The sequence below is a fragment of the Morone saxatilis genome, unplaced genomic scaffold, assembly GCF_004916995.1.
Source record: "Morone saxatilis isolate NCDOM2014 unplaced genomic scaffold, NCSU_SB_2.0 Contig23, whole genome shotgun sequence".
Lineage (NCBI taxonomy): Eukaryota > Metazoa > Chordata > Actinopteri > Moronidae > Morone > Morone saxatilis.
Genome location: NW_023339796.1, coordinates 11,694,663 through 11,707,906, shown reverse-complemented (window position 1 = coordinate 11,707,906; position 13,244 = coordinate 11,694,663). Strand labels below are relative to the sequence as shown.

Genomic DNA, 13,244 nt, shown 5'->3' with positions numbered 1-13,244 from the left:
CAATTCAAATTGCCTTTGAAAGGACAGAATACTTCTATAAATGACATGCAACAACATTGTCAAAAGCGGTTCCTTGTTGATGATGATGGTTAAAATGACAGGGTATTAAAAAACAAGCTTTCTTTGTAGGAAAGTTAGCAGAAAGCGGAGAAAGGCTTGCTGCTGGAAAACGCAGTGTAAACTGTGATAGGGGACCTTTGGCCCCACTCTGTGGATTAGAGTCGAGCTCAGAAAATCTACAGCCTGACACCTGATAGCTTCAGTGTAGCGCACAGTTTGGTCAGGAAGACGTGGAGCTGACGTTGTTAGTTTGGAAACATGCGGCGGAAAGAGAGCACACCGTCAACAGCAAGAAGATCAACTCTTTCCCACTGACATTAGCGGACGTGTAGTCCTACTGAGAGAGTCCCGCGCGTAACCCGCGTAGCCCATCAGGCGCATTTTATGGAGATCTATAGATGACAAGACCTGCACGCTGCGGGTTGCTCTCAGCATCTACTGGGATCTCTAACATGGCGAGAGGGATGAGAGGAGCTCATCTCCTCACTCTATTTTTCACCTTTTTAGTAACACTTTTGAGGGACGCAGATGGACAAGAGACTTCTAATGGCTTAACAGGTTTTAGTTTGAGTCCTCCGTATTTCAACCTCGCTCAGGGGACTAGTATCTCTGCCACAGCAACCTGCGGCCAGGATGAGTCTGGGACACCGAGATATGATTTATACTGTAAACTTGTCGGAGGACCGACCACCGGAGTCCTTACTCAAAATATACAGGTAAGAAAAAGCTGGATGCGATCTCACTAAAGCTTTCGGTCCGTGCGTAAAGGTGAATAACAGCAATGTGCCTGCACTGAAAGAGGGCATTACATTGTAGTCGGTAACATATAGTGAACATTATGTTATATTCAATATATAACCATTAACAGAAAGTATGTTTAGTTGTTTTTATAAAGATGGTCCCTCATAAATATGTTCTGTGTGTTTGTAAAAGCTCTCGCCCGACCAAGTTGTACAAGTGCCAGAAATAGTTTTACACCATTGTAGTTGAGTTTTCTAAGGAAATGCCCTTTCAAAAGTGGTCTTGTCCCCTCAGGAGTTATTCTGAAAGGCCCTACATTGCTGTAAGAAGAGTACTTTGATGTGGGCACACACCAACTTTTTTCTAAACTTAATATTCGCTTGTGGTTGCAACATTTTTCATACTTGCATTGGGTTTGTTATTTGCCAGCGGCTGTCTCCATTGTAAAAGCCACTGGCAGTTTGCTGCAATCACTTGGTTGTGTATGTTTCTGAATTGCAACAATATGACACCATTTAGGGTCAGTTCTGTGACTACTGCAACACCGCTGACCCAAGCAAAGCCCACCCGGTGACCAACGCCATCGATGGGACAGAGCGCTGGTGGCAGAGCCCTCCTCTCTCCAGAGGACTGGGCTACAACGAGGTGAATGTCACCCTGGACCTTGGACAGGTGAGATTATCATACCTTACTCTGCTATGCACAGCTGTTTACCTGCTGCTACCTGCAGTTTGAATGATGATTGCTGTGGGGTGACAGTAAAATATAGCGCTGGGATGTTACTGAGGCAGTGTGAAGGAACGTGTTTGCTGCTTTTGGTCTTTGCAGCTTTGATATGAGCTATGTCATTTTGTGAGAGGCAGCAGAGCACCATCACTGGTGTAAAATTGGAAATTGCAATCTTTTTTTTGCACCATGTTCTTCTGCAGCATTGTGTTTTGCTGCTGCTTATTTGTTTTGGGTATATGCAAGGATAAAGCTGCCTGACACATGGTGTTTCATTCACAAAATATCCCAAAGGTGTTACATGATGATATTTTCAGTTTGAGCTTCATCACCTCAGCCAGCAGTGATCATGTGAATAATGGGCTGCACTTGGATGCTTGCCAGGAATCAGATTCACGCCCCTTTGGCCAGCGAATATGCTTCCATCATGACCCGTGTCTCTGGCAGGAGTTTGGCTCACGGCCCATAAAATTGCACCTCACGCTCAATTATCCACTGTGAGGAAAGAGAGGAATTCTGTCTTGGGATTAGGGATCAGAAGGATGTAAAATCAGATTCAGGGGAGCGCAGGTGGAGGCATGGACCTCTTGTGTGAGGAGGGTTTTGACCAGTTTTGGAGTAGACTTCAAAAAGAGAGCAACAATAGAGCTCCTCTCTACACGTGTTGCATATTTGGCTCTCAGTGGGCACTGTGTCAGACAATGGGTGTTGGCTTTTCTATCTCTGTTTTTAGACAGACCGAGCTGAGCAAAAGATACTGCACGGTTAAATATAGTCCACACTTAGAAGAGGATGGACACATGCAGGGCCTGTAGGGATGTCTGACTTTAATACATGGTAATGCTCAGTTTATTTGGGAGTGGGGAAAGTAGCGTTATTGCATTATGGTGTGCTAAAAAGAGCATGGCTAGATCTCCTGATGGTGACTACCAACCACCCAACACTCTGCCCTCCCTCACTACAACACCACCACCTCACCACATACACACACACACACACACCTGTCACACACATTTTTCTTTTCATAGCATCTGATGCAACCACCAAGAGTGTAAACAATGCTCACCTGCCACCATTTAAGCCATATGGTTGTTTTAGCACTGAAATTCTGTGAAGAAAAAGGTCTCAGCATTCTTCTTTACTGAAAACAACAGATTTAGCAAGCGCTCCCATATAAACAGAAGAAAGAAAAGACTGAAAATGAATACAATATCACTGCTTATATTTAAAATAGCTCATGATTTGGGTTTGGAATTAGGTGGAGTTTTATTTCCCAACCAGTGTGCTTTATTGCTGTCCTCCACCCTACACATACAAGATCAATTATTATCCAAGACAGGAATAAAGCTGTCAAGTTGTTTGATTGTTCCACGTGAAGCTTTGATAGCTTTGTAGATTTAAAAAAAAAAAAAATAATCCACAGGGATAAATGATGTGTTCAATGCTTTATGTGGGTGAGACCTAGCTGAATGGGGTTGTGGTTTTCTTTCAAGACCAGCGCAGGTGGCTGTTTTGCTGTTATCTGCGTGGCTCTCAGTAGATATATTAGATAATGGCACAGTAGATGTTTAGGTTAAAAGAGTGAAGTTCAAAGAGAGAGCTGTTTCCGTTTTTTCTGTGAAGAGGATTGTTTGAAAAAGGGTCTACCGAGTTTAAAGCTATCTGACTAAAAATGACCTCGATATTTTCTCAGACAAATTAAACCAGAACTGGGCATTAAATACCATTTTCAGCATTATTAGATATAAAATCTTTTGGAGGTGTTGGTCTGTCGGACAGTCTGTCATTTATGTCCAGACTGACATATCTCAAAAACTGGTTCGATGGATTGCTAATCATGGTCCCCAGAGAATGAACCCTATTGACCCTATTGAGGAACCCCTGACTTTACCTTTAGTGCCACCATGAGGTTGACCTCTTTGAGTTTTAGACAAATGTGTCACTATTGGGGCACCCAGATAGCCCCATGTACTGACATTACCATCAGCCTCTACTTTGTGTTTTGTATGCCTGCTAAACATCAGCATGTTTGTATTGTCATTGTGAGAATGGTAGCGTGCTGATTTACCTCTTTGCACAGAGCTGCTTGCAGGGCTGTAGCCTAGTCTAGTTTTCACTCAATCTATCTTCAAATCTTGGTGCTACTACCAGCCCAGAGGCTGAGGGCTTCTAGTGACGTGATCAATCTCTAAATCGCCTCCAGCTCAGGGCTCTCCTCCGGATAAGCCATGTGTCTCAGACAGGCCAATGCAAGCAGGTTAGCTGCTCTCTGTTTTTGTGACTTCTTGGCTTTTGACCCGTGACCCATGACAAATCCTACATTGAGTGAGGAAATAACCTCAGTGATCTTCAGCTGGCTTCTGTATGGATGAGGATGAAATTTGTCATAAAGCTGATTAACCTCTAAAGTAGTTGACCAAAATAGTTGTTTATGTGAGCACAGATGTTAAGTGATTGTTACTAATACAGCTTTTGTATATGTTTATCTCTTGTTCATTTTGTTCACCCCAATGCATTCATATGTCAAGAACCAGTGAACCATTTCTTGTCCATCCCATTTAAAGTTTAAAACTACTTTTCCAGGAAATTGTGCCCTTGGTAAACTATTTGCAGGACACAGTAGGCAAGCCATTGTTCTGGTAAACATTTACACCACATATCAGATGTGTCAGTCACTCCTTTTTTCTGGGGAATGTATTTTAGGAGCCCTGACCGCATGTGCTTATCTGCCTGAGTGAGCCCAGAGTAGACCATGTGAGGCAAACATACCGGGGCTTACTGTTGTCTGTCTCTCATCTGATGAGACTGAGCTGCTTTTGAATGGTTGGTGTCCAGTACTGAATGAACATCGGACATTACTGGTTTAAATGAAGTTCTGTTTAGTCACCGGATTGTTGTACAAGGGACTTGACTGGTATTTTTATGTTAAGGTTAAGGCTGTGGATTAGTTCTGTGGGTGACAGGTGTTTAATGTGTTGATGATGGAGCTTTGCGTGGTGGTTTTGTGGCTTAAAATGGACAGATTACAGATCTAGTTTTTTATGTGATTTATAGGCTATTTGCTCAGCAGGCTATGAAGCTGCGTATACGTGCTTTTCACTTTGTAGGGTATGTGAATAAGGGCAGGAACAATGACTTTAAAGGATAAAGTTGGAAGTAAAGTTTGGCACTGCTCACAGTTCTGCAATCGTCAAGAGAGAAAGCATCCAAGAACTCAATTTTAGAGACATTCCCTGAAACCTAATCCCCTCTCTCAGGGGTCCACCTCCCACAGAAGTTGGTTTGAATGTTTTATTTGCAGCCGTTGCCCCCTTTTGTGTTTGAATCCTTCTAGACGGTATTGTGTGACATCCTTTCTGTGCTCACGGACTCTCACAAAGGTTGGGTTCTTTTTAAGAATCACTGAAAGTGACCTGGTCCTCTCTTTTCACTAGATAAATGGATAGAAAAGGAGAGGTGGTGTAATTTGGTGGTGAGAAAGTACTTCAACAGAAAACACACACAAACACACAAGTCTCAGACTGAAAACATTCCTCTTTCCCTTGACAAATGCCCTCATACTGAGCAAACGTTCAGATAGCACCAAACATGATGCATGCATGCATGTGTGATTGTCTGTACAAGGATTAATTGTGCATGGCTGCATCCCTCATACAACAGGTGGTTAGCAAATAGAGGCTATAATCCTATAGTAATTGAGGTGTCATGTGTTGTGTTTTCTTTAAATATATAATCTAAAAAATCTTGTTGAAAATCCATCCCGTTGTATATGCTTGGTAATAAATATTTGTTCATGCAGTGCAGCTGGCTCTGTCCTACCCTAGTGACAAGATTGATTGTTAAATATGTCCCTATTGCTGTGGTGACGATGGAGGTGATGTAAGTGCCTGTCTTTAGCCAGGCTGCCTGAGGCGCCAGGCCAACCCAGCAGATATTTACTACTCCACTAACAGCCACCCCGTGCTAGTTAGCAGTATAGCCGCCTGGCTTGGCAAGTGTATCACGGGTGACTGTTGGACCGCAGTTCCCCCTAAATCTGGAGCTTCGATGTGGAAAGGCTTGTGGGGGTTAATGTGGGATCTATTCACTTTTCAAGGCCTTTGTCATGAATTCATATATGGAAATGCTAATCAGTGGTCACAGGTTTACTGACGCAGGCATTGATGCAATGGGATGTGTTGGAGAGCAGGAGTTTTCCTAGACGCATTTGATAGGGCTGTTTCATGAATAGTACACCCATGTGCATGCTTTCAATTAAGGTCATTGATAGACCTGGAAGGAAATACTGTAAAATATTGCCATATTACAATAGTTTCCATTATTGCAGAATAATTATATTTTGTACTCACCCTTTTCTTGAGTAAACAGTTTTTTTTAGTAACTATAACAAAGATTTACATAACATAGATTATGTACTATATAATTTAATCATTTCAGAGAGATTATTTAACAAGTAACAATTGGTAAAATACTACATTTCTAACATTCCTGACAACCTGAACACATTGATCTTAACACTAAATTTTATAGAATAGATATTGCCATTTGCATGGTTTCTTAAGATTATTTAATAATAGGCATTATATAATCAATAATGTCATTTCATAAATATGAGAACATGTTGTGTTAAAAACAGAAAAGCAAACCGACAATTCTCGAACAGCTGTACCTTAAGCTTTAACAATGTGAAGTTTGCTAACATGTAGAAACTCGAATATACTGTATGTTTTCTGCTACACTTACAGCTCTCTTGTGACTTCTTGCCAATCTTTCTTTGTTACCTTATAACTAATTCTGTCATGGAGACAGAGAAAAATACACCAGACTACCCTCTCCCCTTCCCCCTCCCACCTGTTGCACACAGACAAACAGTTGCACATTGCATTGTTACACACTGGAGGGCAACTGCTGTGTCTGGCAGGGCTGATGCACTCCAACAGAAGGCGATGCCTCCTCTCCTTTGAATTGCATTCCTCTGATCTCACATCAACCTCTCAGGAGCTCACTCAGATGGCCTCTATCTGTCAGGATTCTGATCTCACTGTAGATTATGTAGCTATGTGGTACTATGCGGTTGGAATTTGGGATTAGGATATTCAATATCTGATTCTTGACTGCGCTTGCTGAAAATGTACTTATTGATGTTAGATTGCTAGCTTACATGTCCTGCCTGTAGTTAAGATTAGATTTAGACCGATATAAATATGGTACTAGAATAGTATGCTCAAGTAAAAGTAGCCTACTGTTAATTTAAAATGTAAAAATTTAAAGTGGAAGTACTTGTAAAATGTACTTTGATAAAATTAAAAAATAGGATAGTTTAATAACTTTAGGCTGAATAAATTAAATCGATAATAAAGAAATAAAATAAATTGCATTAAATATCAATGTACACACTAGTGGAACAACCTGAGTCTTTATGTCTAAACCAATACACTCCTTTTCTATAGATGGCACTTTGGCTGAACTGAATATCAGTTATAAAGATACAGCCGCCTTCCTCTGTGTAGCCTCAAAAGAATAAACCAGAAAAGACGACAAAATTCAATTGAAAAAACTTAATTAAACAAAAATGGCCATGGACACCACGGTGGGTGCAGCATGCATTCTTGAGCCACATAAATTAAATAACCAGAAACTTCTTGTAGAATCAACAGTAGAATCAAACATTCCCAAGCCAGAGAACACAGAGATGTATAAACAATATAAACTCTGAGTCCATGACCACATTTTAAAGCAAAGGAATGACTGCACTGTTTTTACACACTGTGTATTGCACGCACACACAACGCTTCTTTGCTGAGAAACGCAGTAGTTGTTGACTCTGCTCTGCAGAAAGTGCCAACAATCAGTGAGTTTGTTGTTGTACTCACTTGTCTGCACATTATTCTGTGAGTCTTGTGCACTGCAAGTATCTGCTCTATGTCAACCATTCTCAATGCATAATATAATCAGTCCACTCAGCCTCTCCAGTCCCACTGCACTCCTTAAAGTTTTCAGACATTTTGAGCTGAATGAGGCTCTACAGTCACAACTATGACAGGGACTGTCAAAACAACAGGGAGGACTCACCCACCTCCCTGAAGGTAGAAGTTCCTAAGTGAACACAGGAGTCACTGCTGGAGCGACCACCATGAGCATATTAGCATTGAGAATGTTAGCCAGACCGAGTGTGCACCTATAGGTCATGTAACATCGTCAGTGTGTTTGATTTGGAGGTGGTACATTCAATTAAAGGGAGATGCAACCCTTTTTTAAACTATGCCCAGGTACAATAATGCTAATAAGTGTTGTGCTGGTTTTAACTCTTGCAGGAGTTAACAACGCTCATGTGCATGTTCATTAGTTGCAAACTAACGTTAAATGAACTGTGTGCTTTTAGTGCATTCATGTACAACACTGACCATAACCATACCCATAATGAGCTAGTTAAAGTCCTTAATTTTACTGTGCCGTTGTACTTTTTGGTACTGTTCACTAACTGCCAATCCCGACCAGATCCAAACGCACCCTCACACCTCCCTGACATCTTTTGCTCAATTCTCACATAGTTTATCAGGACTTTTTGTTCTTATTCTGTAACAAATGTAGTGATATGTAGTGAAATACAATACTGGTGATAAAAAGTACTTCAGTAAAAAGAAAATTATTGATTTTTAAAAACCCTGAAAAAACCCCCACTTTGTTACAGTAACAAGAGTAAATGTAGTTTGTCCACATGTCTCATCTTCTCATGGCAGCATACAGTACCTGCTATTGGGGCAGTACAATAACATTAGAATAAAGGAACAATAATGAACTATGTTGCAGACACTATAGTTTCTTATTGAGAAGGCTGTGAGGAATTCCTAACCAGTCCATTATAGAGTACACTTCATTTGATCAAGACAAAGAGATTATAATTGAAGAGATCCACGTGGCAGGCACAGCAACAAGACTAACTTCACGGGTCACGCAATCAGGACTTTTTGAGAAGTTTGATTGTTCTCTGAGTATGAAACACTGCAGCTCCACAGCTCTATAAACTGAAGCACAGGCATGTATGAAGTTAGAGGGCAGGACGTCTGTGTAGTGACAGTTCACACTTAAGGGGGCACATTTATCACTCTTGAGTTGTCATACACACAAACTTGGCATGAACTGTCAGGGGTCAACGATTCAGAAATAATAACACACACACAGTCAGTGGGCATGAAATGTCAGGGGTCAACAGATTTAAGAATGCGACAGTGTGTGTTTTGTCAGAATGCATTTACACGTTGCTACAAGTGCACTGAAAGGGAAAATGTTAATACGCGGTTGTTAAAATGGTGTTTGGTCATGAGGGAGTTGGTTGGCTGTGTTGTCCTGTCATGTTAATTAGAAGGTTAGAGGAGATCTGGATATGTTATACCTTGTATATGTGACACAATTATGGAGGGTCAAGGTCAGGAATTTGAGATGGGGTAAGAAGGCAGAGAGGGTAGGTGTCAAACAGTTCATACCTGTCACAACTCAACCCCTGACCTTTTTGACACCCACCCACAGCCTCCTACTCTAAACCTCCTGGCATGACACTCTTCTCTAAAGCCTGAGGCTGCAGATGCAGGGAGGGGCAGAGGGTGGCTCCGCTCAAGTGTTATTCCAAGTGTATTTTGCAGCAAGCTTGTCAATCTGTTTCATGTCTTTGTACACCACTAGAATCCTGTGCTGATGTGCTTAGCATGCCATCACAATATTTCATGCTCTGTGCAAACAATACGTAGGTGCTGGACATATTTCAAGAGTGTGTGTTTAGACTGGCAGTACACAGTTGGAAAGACAGGCCTGAAATTAAGGAAAGCCGTGCCAGGACAGGCCCTGTCTTCCAAGATCTGTTTCTGACTGGGTTTGTTTCCGGAGGATTCTTTCTACCATCAATCAGTTACTGGCATCAAGTCAGCATTAGATACAACAGTGAATGGCATCACCACATTCAGGCCTGGTGAGAAAGAAGTAAAGTTGTATGCATGGGGTTTGCATTATTCTCTAGATCAAAGAATTTACTCATCCATAACAGTAAGAGTAAATAAGAAGTGGTTTGATACGGACAAAATACTGAACATCATTTGTTGGTTCTTCAATAGTAGGCCTAGGTACATGTGTATATTTTTAGTATTGACTAAATTACCATTTACGGTCCAGTGTGTAAGATTTAATGGCATCAAGCGGTGAAGTTGCAACCATCTGAATACAGCTTGCCTTATTAGCATGTAGGAGAAACTACTATGTACTTTCTAGAGTACCATAGAAACATGGTGGTTCAGCATGGCAGACTCTGTAGTAGAGGACCCGCTCATTCTAAGATAAAATTCCATTTCTGCCAGTAGTTCCTAATAAATGTTACACACTGAACCTTATGCTCAACACTGGCATCAAATGCTTTCCTCAGAGTTGTAGTTAACATATTGGCACCAATATATTTAATGATAACCAGCTCTATTCACCAGACCCCTCTGTAAAACTATGCAATTACCCATTCTGAAAAAACATGACATGCAGAATCCTCAGTTAGTGCATCTGACTTATCTTTCATATTTGGCAACACACATAACAACAGGTAAACTATTGCAAATGTGCCAGTAGTAAACTCTTTATCTGTACCCAATAGTGGATAAGATTTTCACTGCTGTGTGTTGCTGTCAGTGACAGGTTCCTGAAAGCAGTGGCATGCTATGCTTTGGTGGCATTAGGAGGGAAGGGGAATGTGGCGCTATGTTTGGAATCTGAGATGGGTCTGCATGCCAGGCAGCACGTCTCTAGCCACCCCTACTCTTTTGACCCTCCCCCCATCTCACTCTCCAACCCCCTTCTCCCCGCCGTCCCCCTTAACGTCATCTCCACTCGTGTGAACTAAACTTCCTCCTGGTCCTCAGCAGAACCAACATATTGATAGAAGGCAGCTCCTCTGAAAAAGCCTTGCTTCTGTTTTTAGCTGGATGACAGCCCACGTCTTTTGTGTGTTTTTTGCACATCCTGTTGCTTGTGGGTGGAAGTGTTCTCTGATTAATTTCAAGTCACACCCCATTCAAAGTAAAGGTCAGAAAGAGGCATTCTATGCTATTTTATTTACTTTCAGATAGACTGTTTTGGTCAATGGCAACAGTGATTAAAGGACAGTCAAAAAGACTATTTGCAACCTAATGTTTTTTGTTGTGTGTTATTAGGAACAGTTCTCAGAGAACTATGCCAGACAATTGGCAGCTGACCTCTGAACTCTCTCACAATCCATCAACCCAAGCACTACTTGAACTTGAGGCCATTACTTTTCAGGGTTGAGGGGGAGATGTGCATCAGCATAATTGTGGATTCTCTTGACATAGTCCATGATTCCACAGCAGAGCCATTGCCGTGTTTTACTTTGCTTTGATATGAGTGGCAACATACCCTGCCTCATGCAAGGAGAGATAGCAACCTGAATGTTTCAAATGCCCGCTGGGTTCTCATCAAGGCGCTGAGGGATGCTGGACGAGTGTGGGCCTGCCTTCATCCTTCTCAAAGTGAAGACAGTCTATAGAAATGTCTTTTATTTAGATAGCTCATGCACAGTTTCCATTCATCACCTCAATCCTGAGGTAAGGTGCCATAAGGTTAGCAAATGTGCCTTGGGTGCCCCTTTTTAAAAAAACATGTTAAATGTTGTTTTAGGATCCACACAAGCACTGAAATTGAGATACACCCCACAAAAAATAACTTTTTTTAACTAGCTTTTTGTTGACTCTGCAGGTTTCACGGGTTGAAATTCCTACCTACACCAAGTCCATGACAGACCATAACAAAGAGAGCTTTGATTATCACAATTACCTTTCCATTGTACAATGTTCAATCAAGCTGAAGTCACCCGCTTTTAGGGCTTGATGGACTGCAAAGGAAACACTGATCTGAGCGTCATGAACCTGACAGAAAGCTCAGTGTTGGCAGAAACAGTCATTGGCATCATTTTCTGCCCTTGTATGGCCAGTATATCCAGATGCAAGGTGGAGATAAAGAGTTCAGAGAGAACAGACGTGGATCATGTGGGCTTAGCTGATGTCTTTTCACTAACCTGGCTGCACCTGCACCACTTTTATTGACTCCATGCTGACAAATGTTGGTGAATTGTTTGTACTTTGCTGTATGGCCACACAGAAATCAAGCTGCACGAAAAAAATCTCATAACAGGAAGCTTTGACTTTGATTCAGTGGAATGGATGAAAGCTCATTAAAGTCATTAGTTCTTTGGCGATTATTTTTAGATACACAACTATCAAACTGGGGTTGTGCTGTTGCATTCACAAGAAAGGAAACGTGAGTATTGTCAGAGCTGCCGGCCAGGACTGGAGGCTTACTTGATAGAGCAAGTAGAGTACAGGAAACTGCAACATTATGCCAAAATCCGTTCAGACCAGTGACTGCTTTTTGTTTTGCCTGCTCTTTGTGCTCTGGTTTTTAGCTTTTCCATGTGGCGTACGTCCTCATCAAGTTTGCTAATTCACCTCGTCCTGACCTCTGGGTGCTGGAGCGCTCTGTAGACAACGGGAGAACCTTCAACCCCTGGCAGTATTTTGCACGTAAGTTCCCATGTGATGGTATTTTGCAACGTTTTAGTTGCAAACAAAACAGAACAACACTTCCTTCCTGATTATGGGCTGGAAAATCAAAGGTAAAGTTGCTTACACATAAGCTACCAGTCCCCCAGCTGTCAGTGATTTATAAGTAAATCTGGTAAATCTGGAATTTATTTTGTAAGTAAACCATTTTTTGTAAATAAACATCTGTTATACTCTATTGTTGACTGTGTAATACAGTAGTATTTTAACTTATCCTCAGTTGACAAAAGCTTTCACACTTTTTGTTTTTGTTGCACTTGGCTGCAGGTTTTCTCTTCAGATGCAACAATAGTGTGTTTGGAATAAATAGAAAAAGATTGAAAAGTAAAAGTGCAAAAACACAAAACTTAATCATTAACAAAATCCTGTCAAAATCACAAAAACACAGATATGGACCATTACTGTGTCTTTGTAATAAACTGCTGTTAAATCATAAATGCCATATTTTGGATCTTTTTCATGGCAGACATTTTGAGGCATTATATAAGGGAATGCACAGGTGTAACTAATAATGTTAACAATGGCCCGCTAAGCCATGCCAGAGATCTGGCATGTAGAGTACCGGAACCCCCGGGACTGGCACTGCTGAATGGAATGCAGGTATTATATTATCTTTATTAATTACACCTGTGTCTTTCCTGCTATGTCAAGTCTAAATATCTGCTCAGTAAAAGACCCATTGTGGAGATGGATTAAATTTTGTTTGCTATGGCACACTGATCAGCCTGCTTAAGAATTTAAGACAGGAAATATGTGTGATTATGGTGTATTAAAAGAAATCAAAACTTTGAATGAAGTCTAGGATGAATTTTAGACTTTACATGTTTATGTTTTGTGTTGTTTTTTTGTGTGTGTAGACAATAGCAAGTGGTGACATGGAATACATTTCACACTTAATTACTAGTGTGGTGGAAGATGAACCACTCATACTTCAGGAGACCTGGATGACTTACACAGCAGAATTTAGGAGGGGGAGAATAAGATCAGCAATACATGTGAAGCGCAGTGCAATGCCAACCCAATTCTGAAGGATACCTGCTGTCAGGAAATATTTACCACAAACCTAGACTCACATAGATCTACTAGTGTCCCAAAATATGGTCATATGTA

At 41.2% G+C, this 13,244-nt stretch overlaps 1 protein-coding gene across 2 annotated transcripts in view; it reads left to right on the top strand.

The window, feature by feature from the left end:
• The first annotated feature begins 216 nt into the window (after window positions 1–216).
• Window positions 217–13,244, top strand: part of LOC118334760 (laminin subunit alpha-3-like) — a 54,993-nt gene continuing 41,965 nt past the window's right edge. For both annotated transcript variants that reach the window (XM_035670823.1, XM_035670824.1), the window contains exons 1-3: window positions 217–776; window positions 1,321–1,473; window positions 11,978–12,095. In XM_035670823.1, coding sequence (XP_035526716.1) covers window positions 459–776; window positions 1,321–1,473; window positions 11,978–12,095 — 589 coding nt within the window. In that variant the 5' untranslated portion in view covers window positions 217–458. The remainder of the gene's footprint in view (window positions 777–1,320; window positions 1,474–11,977; window positions 12,096–13,244) is intronic.